Source organism: Podarcis erhardii (assembly GCF_964252035.2).
Source record: "Podarcis erhardii genome assembly, chromosome: 7".
Lineage (NCBI taxonomy): Eukaryota > Metazoa > Chordata > Lepidosauria > Squamata > Lacertidae > Podarcis > Podarcis erhardii.
Genome location: NC_138511.1, coordinates 75446133 through 75470621, shown reverse-complemented (window position 1 = coordinate 75470621; position 24489 = coordinate 75446133). Strand labels below are relative to the sequence as shown.

The following is a 24489-nucleotide window of genomic DNA, read 5'->3' as shown; positions in this document are numbered from 1 at the left end:
CCACAGCATCACCCATGTTAGGTCAACACTAATTCTAGCCTCAGGATAATGAATGCAGCTTTGAACTGCCACCCACACTGGTTTGATGCAGGTCAACCTGAAGCGAGACCCACCACAGCTCGTTGACAGAGCACATGCTTCTTCCCCTGCAGAAACTCCCAGGTTCAATCCTGGCCACTTCCAGGTAAACCAGATGAAGGGAATCTTCTGCAGACAGAGACAACAAAATCCTGGGAGGTTGTTAAGCAAGAGGTTGGATGGCCACCTGTCAGGGATTCTTCAGCTGTGATACTTGTGTTTGCAGGGGATTGGACAAGATGGTCCTGTCAGGAGTTCAACCTACACTCGAGTAGGCCCCAGGCAGAGACACATGCCCGACTGTCATGTTTTCTCCCTCCTGGTTGATCGTTTGGGAGCTTCATAAGCTTTCTTCAGCCCAAACATGATAGCGACCGATGCCAACCGACACCGGCACCCTTAGGGATCCGTAGAGTTTGTGCAGCATGTGCATGACAGACCTCAGCAACTCAGCATTTTGGCTAATCTACTTTATTTACATATAAACACACACGGAGCACTGCAACATGGCTCCCTCTCTCTCTAGCATCAGACAGCAAAGAGAAAAAGACAAAGGAAAATGGTGTCTGGGAGTGTTTTCACTGAATTGGCAAAAAGTAGCACTTTTATTGGGGCAGCGGGGAGAGAGAGATTCCCCCAAAAAACTCAAGAGTTTTGTCTGGATTTTAACTTATGGGGAAAAGTTAGGTTGGGATGGGGGAAGAAGAAAGATGAGGAAGCTTTTTCAGCCCAAGGACTGCATTCCCATCTAAATGACCTTCCAGGGGCCGCATGCCATTGATGGGCAGGGCGAGAGGCAAGAGGTATGGTATATATTATAAATTTGTACAGAAGGCTAGTTTTTCTTCACACCTGTCTTTTCTCCATCTAAGCAGCCCCATGCAATGCACATTGCAATAACCTATATATAATTTTATGGGTGACAAAGTCCACACTATATTGGACCACAAACAGCCACAGCTGCTGAACTAACCATAACTGGAAACTGGCACTCCTGACCACCAGGGGTACCTGAGCCTCTAGAGATAACTATCAGGTCAAGGAGTGCCTCGGAGATTCGTACCTGCTTCTTAAGGGAAGCGTGTTGTGGGTTTATGTTACATATACATAAACTGATTGAATATGCGCAGCTTGCGGACCCAACATATAGAATAAGAAAACAAGAAGAACATACGTTTAAAGAAGATCGGGAAATGTTTATTGAATATACAGGGAGAAATTGTGTACACTTGAAAGCGCTGGCAGCATTAAGATAAATTAAACAGTGCAAATAAGTTTTGATGGATGTAATAATGGAATTGCGGGAGGAAGTGGAAGATGAATGCCTGGCGTGCTCTGGTCCATGGGGTCATGAAGAGTCGGACACGACTAAACAACAACAACAAAAAATAATGGAATACTGAATGGTTTAATTTATGTGAAATATGCAGGGATTTATGATATGCAAAATGAACCATGGAAAGAGAAGAAGGGAAGTAATTTATATTTTAAGGATGTTTAAATGAGTATTCTAAACTGTAAAACAGAATATATATATACATACACACACACACACACACACATATATTTCGGAACGCACGCATAAGTCATAAAGAGGGCTAAGAATAAAGATGCAAAAAATGTACTGTACTAATAGGAATAGCAAGACATCCAGACACGGCCTTTCGGGCAGACGCTCAGCCCTCTCACAGCCAACCCGAAACTACAAATCCCAGCAGCCTTTTCGCGCTCTCCCCCTCCCTCTCCGGTTACACGTCCCGGCAGCTCTTGCGACATGGGACTACATTTCCCGGCGTGCCACGGGAGGGAAGGCGCTTGAGTTGAAGTTCCGCGCAGGCAGCGGGAAAGAAGCAGCAGCAGCAGCAGCAGCCCCATCTGCGGGAGAAGTTCCGTCGAGCCGCGGCTGTGGTCGGGATGGAGTGGGGCAGCGGGGCGTCGCTGGCCCAGGAGCTCCGGCGCTGGGCGGCCGAGGAGATGCAGCTCCCGCCGGACAGAATCCCCTCCGAGAGTGCGGCCCGCCGGTGGGTGACATGCGGCCCTCTCCTGCCTCAGGCGGCTCCCTGGAGTGTATTTCAAAAACTCCAGCAAAGCGAGTGCCTCTGAGCATGTGCAGAGTTCAGGGCCTTACGCCTCTGGTGACCCAGTTGCTGGGAATCTAGCGGGCAGGGGGCTGTTGCGCCTAGGTCTTGCTTGCAGGTTTATTTTATTGCATGTAGAATTTGAAAGGACCCTTTTCTTTTGCTTGAACCCACAACCCTGAGTCTTACGCTCCACCGGCTGAGCTATCCCACCTCAAGCTCAAGGTGGCATACGCAGTTCTCGCCCCACCCCGCCTCATTTAATCTCCACAACGACCCTGTGAGGTAGGCTAGGCTGAGAGGCAGTGTCTGGCCCAAAGCCAGATTCGGTGGGGATTTGAACCCAGGTCTCAAAGGTCTTAGTCCAGTACTCTAACCACTACACCATGCTGGCTCTCTGGTTTCCCACAGGCATCTGGTCGGCCACTGTGAGAACAGGATGTTACGCTAGGTGGGCAATTGGACTGATCCACCAGGGCTCTTCTCTTAGATTTACAGGACCTTCGTTGGCTTAAGTCTGCTCTCAGCCAGCAGGGAGGAGCATGGGGAGAAAACTAGAATAGGCTGAAACTAACTAACTAAATAAATAAATAAATCCTTCCAGAAGCACCTTAAAGGTAAAGGGACCCCTGACCATTAGGTCCAGTCGTGACTGACTCTAGGGTTGCGGCGCTCATCTCGCTTTATTGGCCGAGGGAGCCGGCATACAGCTTCTGGGTCATGTGGCCAGCATGACAGCCGCTTCTGGCGAACCAGAGCAGCACACGGAAATGCCGTTTACCTTCCCGCTGGAGTGGTACCTATTTATCTACTTGCACTTTGACATGCTTTCGAACTGCTAGGTTGGCAGGAGCAGGGACCGAGCAACGGGAGCTCACCCCGTCGTCGTGGGGATTCGAACCACTGACCTTCTGATCGGCAAGCCCTAGGCTCTGTGGTTTAACCCACAGCGCACCTTAGAGAACAACTAAGTTAGTTATTGGTATGAGCTTTCATGTCAATAACTAACTTAGTTGGTCTCTAAGGTGCTACTGGAAGGAATTTTATTTTTATTTTGTTTCGACTACGGTAGACCAACACGGCTACCTACCTGTAACTAGAATCGGCTGAGTCCACCTATCATTGACTCTGCTTCTGCCTGCTGTGGGTCACCCTATTTTCCATTCTACCTGTTCTAATGGGGCTCTGGCTGCAATGCTTGGGCCTGCGATGGGTGTTAGAAGGCTGCACCTGTAACGTTTTCTTCCAACAACGTCTGTCTTAGAATTCTAAGCACATTAATTCCACATTTCCCCGTTTAACCCAGTTGTGTACAGCAGAGATAAAAATTGTCCATCAGAATCTGAAACCTTACATAAAATGCCTGCTCAAACAAAAATAGTCCTCGCCAAGCACTGGACGTTCAGCAGGGAGGGGAGAGAGGCCCACCGTTCTGAACGTGCAGGTGGGTCTGAGCCAGGGGGGATTGCTAACAGCGTTTCCCGCAAAGACCTCCTCGGCCAGGCAGCGATATAACGAATTGAGTAGACCTTAAGGGATTCTGGTCCCAAGTTATTAAAGGCTTTGTAAATTGATCCAAGAGCCTAGAACTTTGCCCAGAAGCATATGGGCAGCAGTGGAGTTACATGCTGGTTGCATGTAACGGATTGTATGTTAGTCGCTCTGGAATCCTTTTTGGCTTATGAGTGGGATATAAATGCTTTCCATCCTTTCCCCTAATCTCTAGGATGTGCTCAGGTCAGTGTGCTGAGATCTGGAAATTCGTCATCCAGCATGTTCGCCACCAAAGGTAAGAAGCTAAATGGATTTGGCTTTTTGTTTTCGTCACAGTGAGGAGCTGGTAGATGTTGGCTGGACTTCATGCTGGCTTCGGCCGGTGGGAATTGGAGTCCAGCACACAACTTCGAAGGCCACAGGCTCCCCGTCTCTCGGGTGAAGCTAGCTACCCACATTCAGCAATTCTTTGGCATGAGGAATTTTGCTACTCCTGGGATCCTGTTTGCGTTCATGGGAAGCAGATGGGCTGAAACAGCCATCTTTTATCATTGGCTCTGTTCTCGTGCCTTTAACGCTAGGCTGAGATACTTAGAATTACAGAGTTGGAAGGGACCCCGAGGGCCATCTAGTCCAACCCCCTGCAATGCAGGAATCTCAGCTAAAGTACCCAGGACATATGGCCATCCAACCTCTGCTTAGAAACCTCCAAGGAAGGAGAATCCACAACCTCCCGGGGGAGTCTGTTCCACTGTCAAACAGCTCTTGCTGTCAGAAAATTATTCCTGGTGTTTAGTCAGAATCTCCCTTCTTGTAACCTGAAGCCAATGGCTCAAGTCCTACCCTCCAGAGCAAGAGAAAGCAAGCTTGCTCCATCTTCCGTGTGACAACCCTTAAGTTATTTGAAGATGGCTATCGTATCTCCTCTCAGTCTCCTCCTTTCCATGCTAAAATATATTCAATTCCTTCAACCATTCCTCATAAGGTTTGGATTCCAGACCCTTGGTCACCTTCCTCTGCACATGTTCCACTTTGAAATTGGGGTGACAGTATTTTTTGGCACAGAGATCAAGTAGTGGGGGATACAATGCACTTCACTGACTTCATTTTTCTCTTTGTTGATACTATAGGACCGTAAAGAAGATCCGGTGCAACTTGCTATGGTATCCTTTTGGTGGGCAATGTGTCAGAAGTAATTTCCGCTGACCTAAACAGGAGTTACTCCCTTGTTACTAGGGTCTCCAGCGTTCCACACCTCCTTCTGCTAAGAGTTATCCCTCCTCTTTTTTTCATCCTTTGCAACAATGGTGTGGCAAGCAAAGTTCAGCATTGGGCAAGTTCCTTTGCCGTTGTGCTGTAGCTCAGTGGTAGAGCATCTGCTTTGCATGCAGAAAGTCCCAGGTTCAATTCGTAGCATCTCCAAGTCGGGCTGGGAGAGGACCCTGCCAGAAACCCTGGAGAATTGCTGCCAGTCAGAGTAGACAGTTCTGAGCTAGATAGCCCTGTGGGCTGATTTGGTATAAGGCAACTTTCTGTGTTCCTCCCCTTTGTCTGCTTCTCCATGAAGGAGGAAGCAGCACCGGTTGGATTTCTGTAGTGTATTTCCTTTTTATAATCTGCCATTCCTCCAAGTAGATGCTTTCCACCACTCCCTTCTTATCCCACCACAACAATCCTGTGACGGAGACTAGGCTAACTTCTGCCTGTGTTTGTTGTCATTTTGGCACCAGGATTGGACTTTTATACTTTCCCAAACCTTTGCATTTTTAAGTGTTGGGGCTTTTTTGCCTTCAGTAGCCTGACATCCAAAAATTCAGCAGGTGAAGCTTTGCCCACTATTTATTTCATGCCAGGGATGTATTACCTGCTTAATTTGTATGCCTGGCTGTGGTTAAAAGGACAGCAGCAGAGGCACTCTTCCCCCACCCCCCAAAAAGAGGCAGCCCTGCTCTAGAGGGCTGTAGAACAACCTTTCTGTAGAACAACCTTAGTGCCACTGCCTTCTTCATCAGTATTACTCCAAATGATGAACTTGTTCCTGTTTTCTGACTTCTGTCTAAACACATTGCTTACATCTTCACCACAGTTTACTGTGTTATAAGCAAGCCTAGCCCCTTGCTGAGCTCTCACGCTCTCCCCTTTTGCCCCCTTGCCACATCCATGAAAAGGGCTTTGGTGTTTCATGAATCGCAGCTTGGCATCTCATCCAGACCCAGCAAACTATGGTTGATCTTAACATACAATTTGTTTGAAAGACATCAAACCATAGTTTACAAAGCTGGCATTTTCAACACACCATTGTTAAGATCAACCACAGCTTAGGATGTGGACGTGAGCACTGAACTGTGATTATTCATCAGAATAAGAAGCTTCCAGACTTTTTTTTTTTTTTTTTAAATGGCTATTTACCTCAAGGGATGGAAGTGGGAGCACACCTGCAGCAGAGAAAATTGGTTTCTTTACTGGTTGGCTTTTTGTGAGTTCTGGACATAGTTGTTGTAGCGACTAAAGAAAAATGGGAAACTGTTGGTTTTCTTAACCTGAACCTTTCATGTAGGTACCGGCAGATGGAGGAGACTGAGGTGAGAGATCCCTGGGAGGTATTTGGGTGTTGCTGTTTCTCCGTGTGGCTTGGGCTTTGTAATCTGTGGGGAAGGGGCTACCTTTAGGATGTGGAGGGGGAGAACTTGGAGATAGAGGCCACATTCACACCCTACATCTGTGGGATAGTGGGGCAGGAGGAGGGTTGCCTTATGTCTATGATTATTGTGGGCAAATGAGGTGTGAGTGAGCTTAAATGTGCCACGGCAGAGTTCTACCCTGGCAGGGCTGGTGTTTTTCTTCCCAGGGTAAGCCCAGCAGTTCGGAATCAGAGAAGGAACGCCGTAAGCAGCTGGTCCAAGACATCTCCCGCCTGCGGGGGGAGCTGCAGCAGCTGGACTTGCAGATTGAATCAGCACAGCATGAGCTTGTGGCGGATGGTGAGTGGGAAGACGTTGGCTCAACGGTAATAAGGACTAGAACCTTGAGTTGTTCTTTAAAAAAATAAAGAAGAAGCCAAAACTAATGCCTATTGTAGCACTTGTGACAATCCAACATGGGGGATCTTTGTTGTTATTCTAGCACTTGTGCAGAGATCCCAAAGTTGCGTGGGAGTACCCACACGGCCCAATTTGTGATGCGCCCTTGCTCTCGTCTGGTCTCTCAGAGGTCGCCCTGGAGACGGCGCAGGAGGAGATCCGGGATGCCAAGCGCCGCAGCTTGCTGCTCAAGGCGTACTCTGCCCGGGTCGCAGCAGAGCGTCAGCAACTGCAAGCAAGAACGGCAAAAGTCGGAGGCCGTCTGGAGCAGCTGCAAGAGATGGAGAGGTACAGTCCCCCATTTCCAGTCTCTTGGATAGGCAGGGCACATTCGTCCAGAGTAGGGAACCAAGAGCCGAATGTGGCCCTCCCTGCCCTTGGAACTCTTGTGAGGCCACGCCCCCTCTCCAGGCCACACCCCTCACTGGCCCCGGCTTTGCCCCCTCCTTGATTGCTTTTGCCTGGATGGAACTCTGATGACACCTCTCCCTTGCCCGGGTGGCGGATGAACAGTCACTTTGTATGTGCATTAGTTGCTTTGCCCACAATGGTCATGCAGGAATGTTTGAGAGGTTTGCCCAGCCGCTGGAAGGGGTTCTCTCCATTCTAATTTGTTCTCTGTAGGAAGGCCAGGACAGCGGTGGTGTTCAGCAAGAAAGCCCCGGAGCCTGGATTCCCCAGCTTGGAGCCGGAGGTTTTGGTGAGGACTTGTGGATTGCTTGCGGGGAAGAGGGCAGAGTAGCTTCTTGCAAAGGTATATTTACTTGAGATCAGGGAAATCGGGATTTCCAAGTACTTATTTACTTTGTAGTATTGGCTTAAGGACAGCTTTTTCTGGTCAAAGTGTACGTACCAATGTCTGGTTATTTATTGGCCGAAACCTTGATTCTGAAATCATAATCTTTTAATTTCTGGGGCTTATATCCCAACTTTTTTTCCTCTCCAAGGAGCTCAAGGCGGCATTCTCTCCCTCATTTAATTCCCACAATGACCCTGCGAGGTAGGCTAGGCTGAGAGGCAGTGACTGCCCCCAAAGTCATCCTGTTCCCACAGCGGCCAACCGGATGCCTATGGGAAGCTTGCAAACAGGACCTGAACCCAACAGCACTCTTCCCTTCTGTGGTTTCCAGCATCTTGTATTCAGAAACATGTTGCTTCTGACAGTGAAAGTAGCCATCAGGGTTTGGAGCCAGTGTTTTCCTTCTCCAGGAATTTGTCTAATTCTCTGTTAAAGCCACACGAGTTGGTGGCCCTCAGTGCATCTTGTGGGAATGAGTTCCATAGTTTAACTATGTGTGAAGATGTTATTTCTGTCCTGAATCTTCCAACATTCTAGCATTGGCTGTAGTGTTTTTGCACGAGTTCTAGCACGTGCCAAGGTTCTGCAGTATGAGACCAGACACAGTTTTCGGGGCACGTAATTCAGTAGATTTGGAGGGCTGTTTGGGGTGTATGCACTGTGGAAGCTCAGTCAAACTCAGTTAAACTCACTGCAGAAAACAGGCACTTAGCAAAGTTGTCATTTTACTAGGCCAACACCAACATGCACTTCACATACATACACTATTTATAGATGTTACAAGTTATCTCCTTTCTCTGAGCCCAGAGAGGGCTATTTGCTTCAAAGTCCGTGCTTGCGTTAATGTCCACAGCCAAGTCCTTGGTTCAGTTGCTTGCAGAGTCCTTCAACTTAACGAGTTCTCTGAAGTCTGCCAATTTTCCAACTTCTTCCTCAGATGATCTCTTCAAAAAATATTCACTCAAACCCACAGTTTCATTATATAACCTTCAACAAGTCCTGCACCACCAGAACACACACAGCATGCTGTAACCTGAGTTTTTATACGCAAAGTTTCTCCCAAATCTGCCCCATAGCACAGATAAGAGTTAGCCTGCCAGTGCATTGTGGGGATTGAGCCATCGTCTCTGCTGACTCATTTTTTAACAGGCTGGAGGTAGGTGTATTTGGGGGGGAAAACCTTAGCTGAGGTCTGTCCCTTGTTTCTCTCCAGCGAGATGTCCAGGAGGCCTGCCAGCTGCGCTTCCACTTCCTGAAGACCCTCTTTGAGCACAGCGTATCAGGGCATTTTCTGTAAGAGCCTATCTTCCACCCTTTTCCAGCCTTTTCCACTTCCCTTACATTTCGCCCATGTTTTGTATACTTTCCTCCCATTAGCCTTGCATTGTAGATCTCTCCCTTGCTCCACGAGTGCCCAGCTTCCGGATTTCACATTGGGTATCTAGAAAATGAGCCACAGTCTCTTTGGACGGCCCAACATATTGCTGGCTAACCGAACTGGGACTCTGAGGTCTCCGCTGCAGTGCTAATCCTCCAGTTTTTTAGATGGGGGGTTTGCTTTAGTGGGACTTTGCCTGCTTCTGCCAGGTTACCGCTATCTCGTATGATTCTATGAGTTGTGATGGGCTGAACCTGGGATCTTCTAGAAGGAAAGCAGTTCATAATTCTACTCCCCCCACGAAATTCCTGCACTGGCTCCCCATCTGCTTCCAGGCTTGGTCCAGTGCCATGATGCTCCCTTTCTAAAGCCCTTACAGCTAAAGACCCTCTCCCCAATTCTACACCCACACAAGTTTGTCCTTTCCAGACACCTTAGGTCTTCAAACCATTTGGGAGTGCCCTTTCCCTTTTGGTATCCTTCCCCTTTGAAAAGCATCCTGGTCATTCTTACCTGCCTCCCTGAGCAGGTTTGGGGGAACCTGCAGCCCTCCAGAGATGTTGCTGGATTATGCATGCTGGGGCTGATGGGAGTTGTAGTTCAGCCACATATGGAGGGCCACAGGTTCCCTGCACCTGCCCTTGAATTTCTAACACTCTCTCTCTCTTTTTCCTTTGGTGTCTCTCAGCAGCGGGATGAATGAGGAGCAGCTGAACCCTTCCTACCAGCACTGGCTGAGCGTTGTGGAGGTAGGACCACACATTGCTGAGCAGCAACGAGGAAGCCTGTTGCTGTGCTTGGACAGCCTGCTCTATGACTGCCTGTGAGCAGTCTCTTCTCTCTCTCTCTGTCTTTGAGGTCATCCTCACTAGCTTTCCCTGTCTCCCCACAGAAAGTAGCTGGCTCCCACCCTCCAGCCCACATCCTTTCAGCCCTGGAGCACCTTGCCTTGCACAACACACAGCAGCTGCAGGAGCTCACCACCAGCATCAACATTCCTAGGGATGTGGAAGCCCTCAAGTAGGTCCTGCCCTGGGGGAGAGGGGTGGCGGTGTTGGGTATCCTGGGCTAATGACACCACCCAGCACCCCCGGGCAGCCTCTGGAGAGGTCCGGAGGGTGGCAGCATGAGAACGGGACTTTTTCTCCCCAGGGAGGCTCACCTAGTGCCTTCATTTAGGTGCCAGGCAAAAATGTTCCTCTTTAATCAGACAGCCACTGATTGACAGCCAGTGCCGTGGAAGGCGGGATTATTGGGTTGTCTTTGTTTTTGTTTTCATTATGTATTTTCTGCTTTTTTATATTGTGATGTTTATTTCATGAACTGCCCTGAGACCTGGGGTGTATAGGGCAGTATGCAAATTTAATTAATTACTAAATAATAATAATAATGAGCCATGGCCAGGGAAGGTTGTGACCTAGGGAGAGGAGGCATGGACTGGGAGAAGGTCTGAGGTTTTTCACTGGCTCCCATTTCAATTACCCGCAATGTTTCTCTGTGGGTAACTTAACCTGGCTGGCCCCGAACCAGCTATTTTTTATGGAAGCATCGCTGTTCTTTGGCACCAGTAAGTCCATCAAGGCTCGGGGGAAGTGGTGGGGGTGGAGGGAAACGCACAATGTCAAGCAATCGCGCAAAGTCAGAGTCTTCCCCTCGTTATCTGATGAGGCACTTCGGGGTCTACAGTTCTCTCCTTTCTGCCCCATGCTCAGGTTTCGCTATGATAATGCCCACCTGGAGGATGTCTCGGAGCCAATGAATGACCTACCCTCTGTCCGGACCCTCATCCAGGTGACGGCCCTTGGCGCTCCCTTGTGGCTGAATCTATAGCTATGGTTCACACATGGTCTGTTTCATCTCTCGTGAATAGGGCTGTCAAACACCTACCTTGTCTGAGTTTCTGAATGAGTGTCATTTCCAATGCAGCTTTTACTTCGGCCAGTTCATACATTCAGTTCTTCACTGCTTGAAGGTGCTTGTGCTGCCCATATTCACTCTTGTGTGAATTCTAAGAGAGCTAACTAAAGACACCAGTTATCTGAAAACTTGTTTCCTTGGAAGTGTATAATTGATCTCTCCAAATTATTTTGGGCAGCAGGATTTAAGGCGGATCTGGTGATTAAGGACATTGGAAGCTATGTTTCTGAGCGTTATTCAAAGAGCTGGTCCTGACTTTTAAAGCCCTAAATGGCCTTGGCCCTGTATACCTGAACAAGCGTCTCCACCCACATTGTTCAGCTTGGACGCTGAGGTCTAGCTCCGAGGGCCTTCTGGTGCTTCCCTCACTATGAGAAATGATGTTAGAGGGAACTGGGCAGAGGGCCTTCTCGGTAGTGGCACCCACCCTGTGGAACGCCCTCCCATCAGATGTCAAGGAAATAAACAACTCTCTGACTTTAAGAAGACATCTGAAAGACAACCCTGTATAGGGCAGTTTTTAATGTGTAATGTCTTACTGTGTTTTAATTTGTTGGAAGCAGCCCAGAGTGGTTGGGGCAATCCAGGTAGGTGGGCGGCATATAAATAAATTATTATTATTATTATTTATTAGCTGCCTTCTACTGAGTCAGACCTTTGGTCCCTCGAGTTCAGTTCTGTCTGCACTCGATCGGCAGCAGCTCTCCAGGCTTCCAGACAGGGGCTTTTCCCTGCCTTGCCTGGAGATGTCAGGGATTGAACCTGGGACTTCCTGTGTACGAAGCAGATGCTCTGCCACTGAGCCAAACCTTCCCCAGCTTTGTCAGCACTGTCATTTTCCATAGGGGTTGGGTGCCAAAGAAAGGGGGGAGCTCATAGTCTTTGCTTTCCTTCTTCCTGGTTTGACATCAACTGATAGGAAGTACCTACAGAGGGTGGTGAATACAGCACAAGATATTATGGGCTGTCCTGTGAATCCGCTGGAGGAAATAGCGGAAGAACTTTGCCTCAGGAGAGTGAGGAAAATCCTCAGGGATGATTCACACCCTGGCCAGCACTTTCTTGATCTCCTGCCCTTGGGCAGAAGATATAGAAGCATGATTAGTCGCACCAACAGGGTAAAGAACAGCTTCTATCTGTGGGCTGTGAGGCTGCTGAATGAAAAGATAACAACGGGGCAACTGACTTTCGGGTTTGGTGGGTGTGTGTCAGTAAATGAGGGGAATTAAGACTAAGAGAGCTGAGTGGGGGGTGCTCGTGTAATCTCACTATATACAAGTTGTACATGTGACAATAAAGTATTTCAATTTCAATTCCTCTCCAGGAGGGCTGGAGCAAGTGCGAGATGCTTTGTGTGGAGCAGATCCCTTTAAATGCCCAGGAGAGGAGCCTCTTGGCTCGGCTGGAAGCTGTTGTCCAGGAGATGCATAGCCTGCTGTCTGATGACTCGGAGCGCTCTATCCTGGCCAGGTGAGAAGACGGATCTTGCAGTTGCGGTTCCTTCAGGGGAGACCATGAGCAGCAATGGAGCTGTGCATCTCACTTTTAAAAACAAAACTCTAAGCCAGTGTTTCCCAAAGTGGGCGATACCAGCCCCTGGGGAGGGGGCAGTATGCTGGAATGACCCAGGGGGGCAGTAGTAGCCTTGGGTGCAATTGGGGGGTGTTGAATAAAAATAAGGGCAGTGGAAGCAAACGGGGAAACACCCATAAATAAAATAAGTGCACTGTGTGAACAGACACGTGTCGGGGATTCTCTTCCCCCTTTTTTTCATGCTGCCTCCCATCCCCAGAGCTGCGTTTGAGCTGGAGCTTCGAGCCGTGCGGTTGAGGGGATACAGAGACGGACTTCTGCAGGGCTGCCGGGAGCTGGAAGAGGCAGTGAGGACCCGGCACGAGGAACTGCAGGCTGTGCAAGCTAAACGCCAGAGCATCCTGGACTTCCGCCACCTGGTGGTGAGTGGGTGGAAGGGAGGATAAATATTTGAGGGGGGGAGAGTTGTGTGGGTCTCGGGATCATAGGTGTGTGGAGTTGGAAGGGGACCCCCAGGGTCATCTAGTCCCACCCCCCGCCATGCAGGAATCTCTTGCCCAACGTGGGGCTTGAACCCACGACCCTGAGATGAACAGCCAACTGAGGTATGCCAGTAATAGATCCAGAGAGTCTGAGGAGTAGCGTCAAAAGTCTTGAGACAATACTGCTTAGAAGCCATTTTGGCATGTAAGCAGGATGTGAATGAATAATAATAATTTATTATTTATACCCCCACCCATCTGGCTGGGCTTCCCCAGCCACTCTGGGTGGCTTTCAGCCAAATATTAAAATACAGTAATGTATCAAACATTAAAAGCTTCCCTAAACAGGGCTGATTATACAGAAGGATGTCAACTTCTAGGTTAGGAAGAGCCAATCTTGTTTCTCTCTCTCCGCCCCCTGTCCCCCCGCATAAATATAATGGACTACAATACCCATCATCCCTGGCCACAGGTCATGTTGATTGGTTGGTGGTGCCTCTGGCAACATCTGGCAGGTCCTGTATTGGAGGAGGTTGTTGAAAGCCCCCTCTTTCCCTTTTCAGAGTGCCCTGTGAAGTGGAATGGTGTGTTAAACCACTCTGGGAACTTTAGCTCTGCGAGGATCTCTTGACAACTCCCAGCCCCCTTAACAAACTTCAGCTTCCAGAATGCTTTGGGGGAAGCTGTGACTGAAGTGGTGCCATACTGCTTTTACTGGATGATGTGAATGTGGCCGTGTGTGTGCCTCTGCCATTAGGAGAGGCTTTGGGGGAAGGGGGTGCCTTGTGCAGTCTGTTGAAAAGTAGCACCTTAATCTCCCTTCTCTGCCTCCTTCCTACAGAATGAGAAACAGCAGCACATCCGGGCGCTCATCAAGGGAACGTCGTATCTTAAATCACAGCTTCGCAAGGACCAGGCAGAGGCAAGATCTGAGGCTCCCTTTCACCTCTACACGAATATATTTATGGCCCGGGGTGGCAATGTGCCAGAATCTGTTGCTTAGAAGTTGGGAGATGAAGTCTGGCTATGTAAAAAGGAGGGCATGCTAGATGTTGGGGTCAGGCTAAGGGGCAGCAGCAGATTCTGAGAGGACGAGGGTGGACTACCAGCTCCCATCAGCCCCGTGCAACATCCCCATTGGTCAAGGCTAATGGGATTTGTAGCCCAACCTGGTGCCCTCCATTAAATTATCTTAGAATTGTAGACTGAAAGGGTCATCTAGTCACCAGGTTCCCCCATATCTAATGCACCATCTGCTTAAAGCCAGACTGGTCATGCTACAAAATTCATATGCTGGACCTAAGAATCTGCTTTATGCCAGGTTGGTCTATTTGCCCACCCAGCCCAGGATTATCTCGTCTGACTGGCACCTGCGGTTCTCCAGGATCTCGGGCAGAGGTGGGTCTTTCCCATTAGCTGTTTCCTGGCCCGTTTAACCGACGAGCACTAGGAAAAGGCATGGCATAAGAGGAAGATGAATTTGGAGGGAGGAGGAAATCTGCCAACAGCAATGCAAGTTCTTAGTTGAATGCTGGTCTTCTAATGGCCAGCTAGGATACAAGAGCTTGGGGAAGAGGCACCAAAAGTTGCTATTCTCTCAGCTGCGCTGACAGAGTGGCCCTACACCCCACCTATTCCCTCCTCCTGCAGCCTGATGTAACGACTGCTGCCGGGTGACCATTGATAGAGGATGGAGCACGGCTTCTTAGCAGCAAGAATCGTGGCATTTAGTAATAATAATAATTTTATTATTTATACTCCACCCACCTGGCTACATTTCCCCAGCTACTCTGGGCGGCTTACAGCACATAAAAAATTGTAAAACATTAGATATTAAAAACTTCCCTAAACAGGGCTGCCTTCAGATGTCTTCTAAAAGCCAGATAGTTGTTTATTTCCCTGATATATGATGGGAAGGCATTCCACAGGGCGGGCGCCACTAGCAAGAAGGCCCTCTGCCTGGTTCCCTGTAACCTCACTGCTCACAGTGAGGGAACCGCCAGAAGGCCCTCGGAGCTGGACCTCAGTATCCAGGCTGAATGATGGGGTGGAGATGCTCCTTCAGGTATACTGGACCGAGGCTGTTTAGGGCTTTCAAGGTCAGCACCAACGCTTTCTTTTTTAAAAAATAATTTTTATTAACAGGCCAATCAAATTGCATTATTTCCAAATCACATTAGTTCCAAATTATACAGCCAGATTTTTAAATTTTGTTGGGGGTACCCATACTTCAAGCTCCGAACGGGGGTCCAAGCATCACTTATATTGCTGCTTTAATTAGACAATTCTATCCAGTTCTGTCCAGATAGTCTCTTCATTACTTTCTTCAACTTCTTGTTGTTATCATATATTCCATTCTTTGCGATTTCTGATAATCTTCACAAGCGGGTTGGAAACAAACATCCTCTGTGTGGGTTTTAGACTCTCCCAAAAATCATATCACATAGGGACAGATGCCATTCCACACTTCCGTAAAGAATTTATCCTCGGTCTGTCCTTTAATTTTCCCAGGCTTGCCAAGTATATCACAAAGGGCTCTGCCAGGTTTAGATCACATTCCAATCATCATTCACATTCCAATGATCCTGGTCCTCCGCCCCCCCCCCCCCCCCGTCTTTCTTAGAGAAGCCTGTCTTAGCGAGACGCCATTTAAAACTACATCATAAAAACTTTCCTATGTTCTCCAATGTTTACCAATCCTCTCTTTGATCAGTAATTCACTCCACACAGTTCTTGAATTCCTGCTTGTGATTAATAAAATGCAACGATCTTCTTTCTGGGGGGGAGGGTTATTAATATTCACATAAGGCAAAGAAAAGAAAAGTTTTTTTCCTCCACCCCCCTTCCGTTTCACTCCAAACATACCAGTCTCTTAATGGTGATTCATCACTTGATTTATTTGTCCCGTCCGTCGCTCCGGTCACAGAGATCCATTAATCAGCAGTCTTATCTCCCGAACTTTGCTTGATGTATGTGCTTTAGCTTCTTTCCAATTATATTTTCGAGCTAAAGCGAACCAGGGCGCTGATTGGAGACAGCGTCAGGAAGAGCCGACTTTACCGAGGGCTTGTGCCAAGTGACCGGGCACCCCCTTCTTTCGAATCCGGGGTGCATTATGGACACCGCTGGCAAGGCAGTCCCCCCCATCTCCTTGGGGGGGCGGGCGGGAAGGCTGCATACTTCCCATAGCAGCCTCTTAATTACCTCGTGTGGATCGGAGAGATGTTATTGTCGGCCATCTTCCAATGCGCCACCTGGTGGCCCCCCAGCACCAACACTTTCAATTGTGATCGGAAACGTACTTGGAGCCAATGTAGGTCTTTCAGGTCCATTGTTATATGGTCTTGGTGGCCATTCCCAGTCACCAGTCTAGCTGCCGCATTCTGAATTAGTTGTAGTTTCCGGGTCACCTTCAAACGTTGCAGTAGTCCAAGTGGGAGATAACCAGAACATGCACCACTCTGGCGAGACAGTCTCAGCCTGATTACCTGATGGAGCTGGAAGACAGCTGCCCTGGACATAGAATTGACCTGTGCCTCCATGGACAGCTGTGAGTCCAGAATGACTCTCAGGCTGTGTAGCTGGTCCTTCAGGGGCACAGTTACCCCATTCAGGACCAGGGAGTCTTCCACACCTGCTCGCCCCCTGTCTCCCCAAAAACAGTACTTCTGTCTTGTCAGGATTCAACCTCAATCTGTTAGCTGCCATCCATCCTCCAACTGCCTCCAGACATACTGCCACTAGAGTTGTTCCTGACCCAAGTGGGGTTCTGCAACGTTGAGGACTAGAAACTTTCAAAATAAATCTTCTAAAAAGTGCAGCGAGGAGACCTGAGATTCCATGTTCTGCACCTGGAAGCAGAGGTACTGTGCTTACGTGGCACCTTTGTGACCATGCTGGTTTTTCTTTTATGTCTCTCCATCAGATCCAAGACTTCATAGAAAAGAAACTGCTGCCTCAAGAGCAATTGGTGAAGGGAGCAGCAGAGCAACTGGAGGATAGGGTGGACCGCGAGGTTCGACAGTTTGGGACCATCGCTCTGCCTTGCCTGCTGCGCCGCAATCTCCCTGCGTGAGTCCTCCTTCTCCCCTCCCCATGGATGAGCAACGCTGTGGGCTCTAGAAACAGGAGAGCCCTACAATGGGCAGCAAGATACCTACTTCTAAGTTTCTCATTTTTAAAAGAGCAAAGTCACGCTTTGGCCATGTCTCCCGAAATGGTTGAAGCTGGAGAACTGGCTGCAAGTAAGAGCAGGCTTCCCTGATTCTGGTGCTCCCCAAATGCTGTTGAACTGCAACTGACCATGGACCATGCTAGAGTTGAGACAGCAGGGTGGGCAAGGCTGCTAAAGACTTTTGCTGGTTGGAGGTGGATGGTTAATTGGTCCTGGCTCCTCCTGTGATGATCAAAGCCGGAAGATATTGGCCGAAACAAGTACAAATAGTTAAACTATATTCAAATGAGATTGATATGGGTTCCGAGTCTTGTCCTTCTCTGATGCGTAATCTGGAGGGTGGTTAATTTATATTTTAAGCCTGACTGCGCTTAGAGCTGTGTGTATCCCATGGCCCCATCTGCACTAAACATTTGAAGCAGTATCATGCCACTTTAAATTGCCATGCCTTTCCCCAGAGAATCCTGGGAACTGTAAAGGGTGCCAAGAGTTTCTTGGGAGTCCTTTATTCCCCTGCCAGAGGTACAATTCCCAGAGTGGTTTAACAGTCGGGGAACTCTGGGAATCGTGGCTCTGTGCGGGGCAGAGGGCTCTCCTAACAACTCTTGCTGGCTTTTACATTTCCCAGGATTCTTTGGGGGAAGCCGTAAAGGATTCAAAGTGGTACGATACTGCTTTAAATGTGTATAGCGTGGGCTGGGCCCATGTTCATACCTCAAGCAAGCACACAAATGTGTGTGCGTTGCGATCAGAATGCATCCTCCATCTTTGATTTGAAGACAAGGGTGGAGAGGAAATCGCGAGCCCTTCTTTTTGAAACACACACACACCCCAAAAAATATTTCAGGTCTCAGCGAATCCCCGCCCATGAGCTTTCTATCCACCGCCTGAGCCGAACAGCACCAGCCGTGTACCAGCCCTTCCTCAATGTGTGCCAGGGAGTTGCCTTCCCTCTCTACAAGGTGAGTGCCTCTCTGCTGCGGGCTTGGTTTATATCTAGGTGGGGTGGGGGAGGAAGCTAACTGGGCTGGATCACTTGAAATAACTTTTTCTTCCCCCACCCACCTCCCCCAATAGCCCAGTGGTAGATCCCATGCAGGAAGTCCTGAGTTCACCGTTTTGCTTATAGCAGGACAGCAGGCACTCACCTGTGACACTCCAGCTTTTGCTAGACTGCTACTCCCATCATCCCCAGCCACCATGGCCCAGAGGTCAGGGATGGTGGGAGCTGTAGTCCAGTAGCTTCTGGAGGGCCTCAGGTTAGCTGTCTCTAGGTTAAAAGGATCAGGAAACAGATGGTGGGAGTCATACTTCATGGACAAATAGCCTGGCCTGGTGCAAGGTGGCTTCCCCATGTTCCTGGGATCCCACACAGCCTTTTTTGCAGGCTCCTTTTCTAGCAAAAAATAAATAAATGTGTCCTAGCGGCTTCACATATTATGCAGAAGCTGACATAATTGCCATGGCCTGTCTGTGAAAGCAGAGAGCTCTGGGCGACCCCAGTCCCGTGAAGTGTGCATTTGTATTCTGTATGCACCTTTAGGTATGCCCTAGTTTATAGAATGCTGGTGGCGCTGTGGGTTAAACCACAGAGCCTAGGACTTGCTGATCAGAAGGTAGGCAGTTCGAATCCCCGTTCGGGGTGAGCTCCCATTGCTCGGTCCCTGTTCCTGCCAACCTAGCAGTTCGAAATCACATCAAAGTGCAAGTAGATAAATAGGTACCACTCAGGCAGGAAGGTAAACGGTGTTTCCGTGTGCCAGAAGTGGCTTAGTCATGCTGGCCACATGACCCGGAAGCTGTACGCTGGCTCCCTCAGCCAATAAAGCGAGATGAGCTCCGCAACCCCAGAGTCGGCCAAGACTGGACCTAATGGTCAGGGGTCCCTTTACCTTTACCTTTTTACTTTATAGAACAGGACAGAATTTTGTTGGATTAGTCCATCACTAGGGTTGAGCGATAACTGGTTTTCAACATCATGACAGATCACTTGCTAAACATTCCGATATACTGATATGTCACAATGTCTGAAATAATGTTGAGGCATTGGCTGGTTTCACAGTTTCTCCCCACATTGTGTGTGCATTATGCAAAAATCTCATCATGGTTTGCAACATATTGCCAGGTCAAAAATTGTGAAACTGATATCATACCGGTTTTGACTTCAAACTGGTTTTGGGCAATATATCACTATATTGCCCAGCCATATCCATCACCCGTATCAAGAGAACAAAATGCAGTTCATTGCCACATCAAATGAAACGTCTGTTTCTTGGGTGAAATAGCTGGAAATTAAACATGAAGCTTTATTTTAAATAGGGCTGCTACTTGTCAAAATGACTCGGTACCCTTAACTCCGAACCTTTACCAGTGGTCTAAAATCTGCCCTAGATAGGTTTTTCTAAAATGGGAGGCCTTCCCGTGTTGCTCTCCAGCATCTTGTGTTGATGTCTGCTGTGCCCTGTGCTCCATCATTCCTCTCTGTCTCCAGGCCCCGGAGGAGCTGCTTGTGCACACCACAGAGCTGAAGAAGATGCTCATGCTCCTGCGTGCCCAACTTGGCTCAAAGCAGAGGGCGCTGGGAAGCCTGCAGCGCCAGCTGGATAACTCCCCAGAGCCAGATGCGCAGGGTGAGTCGGCCTTAGCGTGGCACGTCTTGGAGAAGGGTTGTGGGTGAAGCATCTGCTTCCCATGTAAAGGTCCCAGCTTCAGTCCCCAGCACCTTCAGTTAGGGCTGGGAATATCCACTTCCTGAAAGAAAGGGGGAGGTGTTTTTTCCTACAGCCTGAAGGCCACATTCCTTTCTAGGCAAGCTTTTGAAGGCCATGTGCCAGTTGTGGGCGGGGCCAGAAGCACAAGTGGGTGGAGCAACAGGTGTGAATGTTATCCCTTGTACAATAGGCTGGTTTCTACACACACACACACACACACACACAAACACACATGCCCCCTCTGTATTCTGCATTCAAGCAAGAGGCATTATCGGAGTTCCTGCCCAGCCAAAACACTGGAATAGGCCTAGTTTCCTCACCTGTGGCCCTCCACCAATGGCTCAACCAATCCCCATCAATGTTCTTTCTCAGGAACACTGGAAAATACCTTATATGCCAGTGGTTTTCAACCAGTGTGCCGTGGCACCCCTGGGGTGCTGCAAACAACAGGGGCTACTTTGGTGCCCGGAGGACTCTCAAGGAAAGGAGAGAGGAGGCTGAGGGAACACTCCACAAGGGAGGGGTTTCAAAAAGGGGTGACGGGCTACCGGCTCTGCAGACAAGGGGTGACATAGCTGGATTTCTGAGGCTCAGAGCATATTTCCCTACAGAGGAGCGGCAGAAGGAATGTGATTGGACTCAAAAAGGTTGAAATCCTCTGTCTTAGGCTAACTCCAGGAATACACTTCCTTCCGTTCTGTGCTAGGCTTCATTGGTGCAAGCAGGGAGTTGCTCCTATCCTACCATACAATTTCAAAAATGCATTTTTAGTTTCCATTTTTGCGTATGATGTGGACTAACCCCTAGGCCACCCACAATAGTTACTGCTTGATACTCAGCGAGTTCTTCCCAAATCTCCCTCTCCCCCCCCCCCCCAGCTCTTGTGCGGGAGGTGCAGAGCCACGATGAGGAGCAGGTCCTTGAGCTGTTGCCCCGGATCCAGCGCATGACGGATCAGTGCCGGTGTCGTATTGAGCGTTGGCAGGAGGTACAGGCTGTTGTGGATGCCTGGTAAGTGGAGGGAGGTTGGCAGGGCATTGTGGGATATTTTCCTGAGCCTAGTCCCTTCCAGATGCAGTTGGGACCACAACTCCCATCATCCCTGGCTGTTGCCCATGCTGCTTGGGGGGCTGATGGGAGATAATGGACTCAACATGGCAATCTACGTTTGGGTTAAAGGTAAAGGGACCCCTGACCATTAGGTCCAGTCATGGCCGACTCTGGGGTTGCGGTGCTCATCTCGCTTTATTGGCCGAGGGAGCTTCCAGGTAACGTGGCCAGCATGACTAAGCTGCTTCTGGCAAACCAGAGCAGCGCACGGAAACGCCGTTTACCTTCCTGCCTGAGTGGTACCTATTTATCTACTTGCACTTTGACGTGCTTTCGAACTGCTAGGTTGGCAGGAGCAGGGACCAAGCAACGTGAGCTCACCCCGTTGCGGGGATTCGAACCGCCGACCTTCTGACTGGCAAGTCCTAGGCTCTGTGGTTTAACCCACAGCGCCACCCGCGTCCCTAGACCTTTGGGTTAGGGCAGCCTTACTCAAACATGGGTCCCATCATCCATGAGGAATAATGTGTGGATACTGGGGAATAGATATAGGACACAATATAGATTTTAACCTCTAGGAAAACCTCTGGAAAAGTGATTTGAAGTTCACAGCATATTATTCTTTGAAGGAGAATTACTTGACAATGATTTACAGATGGCATTTCACTCCGAGTAGGCTTGCTAAGATGTATAAGGCAGAATCAGACAAGTGCTGGAGATGCAAAGAGATGGAGGGAACGTTCTTTCATCTGTGGTGGACTTGTAAGAGGGTAAAAGAGTATTGGGAAATGATCCATAATTAATTGAAAAAAAGTTTAAAAGTATTTTCCCCCAAAAAATCAGAGTCCTTTCTGTTGGGGATAATTCAGACTGAAATTCCCATGTATTAAAAAAAGGTTATGTATGTATGCTACTTGCGGCCTGTGTTTTATTAGCCCCAAAATGGAAAACGAGCGAGGCCCCAACCAAAGAAGAATGGCAACTCAAGTTGACAGAATATTTGCAGCTTGCACTTAACATATAGAATAAGAGCACAAGAAGAACATACGTTTAGAGAAGATTTGAAAACGTTTATTGAATATATGTTTTGATGGATGTAATAATGGAATACTGAATAGTACAGCTTTTGTAAAATGTGCAGAGATTTATGATATGTAAAATGAACCATGGAAAGACAAGGGAAGTCATTGATATTTTAAGGATGTAAAAATGAGTGCTTTAAATTGTAAAACAGAAATATATATATATGGAATAATGTGTGGGTGGTCTAGTATCCACCCCAATGCAATGGCATGTTGTGGGATGCACCTGCAAAATAAACCCCAGAGTCTGAAGGAGCCCTAGTTGACAGGGATTTCTGCGTTCACCCTTAAAAAAGAGAAAGAAATGGGTGTACAGGACCCATCAGTTCTGAGGTTCTTGGGGTTTGAGGTGTGTGTGGGGGTCCTGCAAAAAACTATCCCAGCTGCCACTCTGAAAACCCCTCTCTGTTTTCCCTCTTCCAGGTGGGAGCAACCCGCGCAGTTTGTACTCCCCACCGAGCGCCGCCTTGGCTTCACCCTGCAGCAGTGGCTGGAGCGCTGGACCCTGGCTGCCAAAGCTCTGCAACAGAAGCAGCAGCAGCAGCAGCACCAGCAGCAGAGCTGGGTCTGAGACCAGGGTGGGAGAGTGCTGGGCATTCGTGTCAAAATGGCGCGCACACACACATGCCACTTGCTGGAATATAGGTATCTAAGCCTAGCTGCACTCATTACCGAAGGGGCACGGCGTAGGTCTGGTTGCTATGGGGAGGAACCTAAGAGAGGTCGATTGGTCTGTCTGTCTGTCTGTCTGTCTGTCTGTCTGTCTCTCTCTCTCTCTCTCACACACACACACACACACCCACACACCCACACACACATCCCAGCATCCTTTCTTGCTGAAGTTACAATTTGATAAGTAGAATGTGCCTTCATATTTTCTAATTCTTTGGAATAAATCTTACTGCATCAAAACGTGCCTTCATATTTTCCAGTTCTTTGGACTGAATCAAAATGCCATGAAATCTCAGTCGGGGGTGGGGGGGATGGGACTTGCTCTCATCCTTCTGTGGCCTGGCTCAGCCATTTCTAACTTCTGCAATATGTGCTGCTGCCCTGCGATTTTGGCAGCAGTTCCTCACTTGTACACCTGGCAGGATCCTTCATTGGTTTGTTGCTCCTCCCCAAGAAAGCAGGGTTTCATCTAAGGCTGGGGATGGGAGTTCTGTGGCCTTGCAGATGTTGGGACTCAGACTCCTATCAGCCCCAGGCAGGGATAGTGGGAGTTGTTGTCTAGCAACAACTTGTGGGCCACTGGTCAACCCCCACCTGAAGTAAGGCTAAGGTTTGTGGTGCTCCACAGGCCAGGTGGACATTCAGAAAACAGAAGTTCTACCATCTCACAAGCAAAAAGGGAAACCACCTTAGAACATCTGCAAAGCAAATTGGCTGCCTTTTTAAAGGCAGCATGGTTTGGCACTGAAAAGGGTTTGTGTTGACTTCCGGGTTGACGCGATCGGATTAATGGCGGATTCCCTCCGAGCTCCGGGGGGAATCGGCTCCGCTGAGAACGGGTCTTGCCGCGCCGGCGACGCGGGGACCCTTAGAAACCACAGGTGCGGATACCTGTGGACCTGGTGACTCGGTGGGCACCTTAAGTGCCCTCCTCGACAGTCAAAGAGCCTTTTTAAAGGCTGCGGAGAAGGTACGAGGAGTGGCGTGGTGCTGAGAGTAGACCGCTACCTCAGTGGAGTGAAGCCGCAAGCCATTGCCGGAGAGCGTCAGCTTTCTTCCCGACATTTGGACTGAAAGTAAACACCCCGTGAGTAAAGGAAATTCGATCTTTAAAAGAAATTTTATCCCTAATCTGGCGACCGGGGGGGACGTGCTAAAGGGAAGTCCGCACCCCCCCTCATACAGACAATTTAAAGCAAGGAGCGAAAGCCTAAGATCAGAGAGAAATAATCTCGTGTCTTTCGGAGATTGACAGAGATTTTATCAATTTACGTGAACAAGTCATTTTTTTTTCTAAGCTGTGCTGGAGGAAAGAGGAGAGTTTCAGAAAATTTCTGTGTACCCCCCCCCCCGAACCCGGGAGTACCCTGTAACAGCCTAGCGCGAAAGAACAGAGTTTTGACAGCTGTCAAGTGAGCTGTCAAACGGCAGGACTAAGAGAACTGTATTACTTTATATCTTTTGGATTTACAAAGTGTTATATTCAACTAGAAGTGGTTGGAAACAAAGTAAATAACGAGCTAAAAAGACTGTTGGTACAGAACTTTAACAATGGCAATCCCTCTAGAGGGGACTGGAGACATTACAATGGCTGCAGAAGGAAAACTACTAGCAGAAATAGAAAGAGCCTTCTTTCTCGTGGGAACTTTACAAGAGCAAGCTATGATTATGGATAAACAGTTGATGACCTTGATCTCTAAGACAAGTAATCCTGCTGATGGAAGGAAGGAATTGACTCTGGAAGATTCTGCAGCTGAACCAGAAAAGATATCTTTGGAGTTGGAGGAAAAACAGGTCGAAGGGGAGAAAGTACAGTTGTTAAACTTCTTACAGGACTCTTTGCAGCCAAGGAACAGAGAAGCCCTTTGGACTACAAGTCATGGAGAGAGAGAAGCAAGGGAGGAAGCCGCTGGACACAATAAAAGATGGGAAATTAAAAAAATAAAGAAATATAACTGGCG

At 48.6% G+C, this 24489-nt stretch overlaps 1 protein-coding gene across 1 annotated transcript; it reads left to right on the top strand.

Moving 5' to 3' along the window:
* Positions 1 to 1906: 1906 nt before the first annotated feature.
* On the top strand, positions 1907 to 22746 carry HAUS5 (HAUS augmin like complex subunit 5). Its single transcript, XM_081869002.1, has 19 exons — positions 1907 to 2099; positions 3883 to 3945; positions 4781 to 4813; positions 6208 to 6232; positions 6499 to 6631; positions 6859 to 7018; positions 7355 to 7430; positions 8743 to 8822; positions 9596 to 9656; positions 9800 to 9927; positions 10620 to 10698; positions 12149 to 12294; positions 12617 to 12779; positions 13681 to 13761; positions 16765 to 16910; positions 17861 to 17975; positions 19505 to 19643; positions 20603 to 20735; positions 22280 to 22746. Exons 1-19 carry the CDS (start codon positions 1993 to 1995, stop codon positions 22425 to 22427), a joined length of 2016 nt encoding a protein of 671 aa, XP_081725128.1. The 5' UTR covers positions 1907 to 1992; the 3' UTR covers positions 22428 to 22746.
* The last annotated feature ends 1743 nt before the right edge of the window (positions 22747 to 24489 follow it).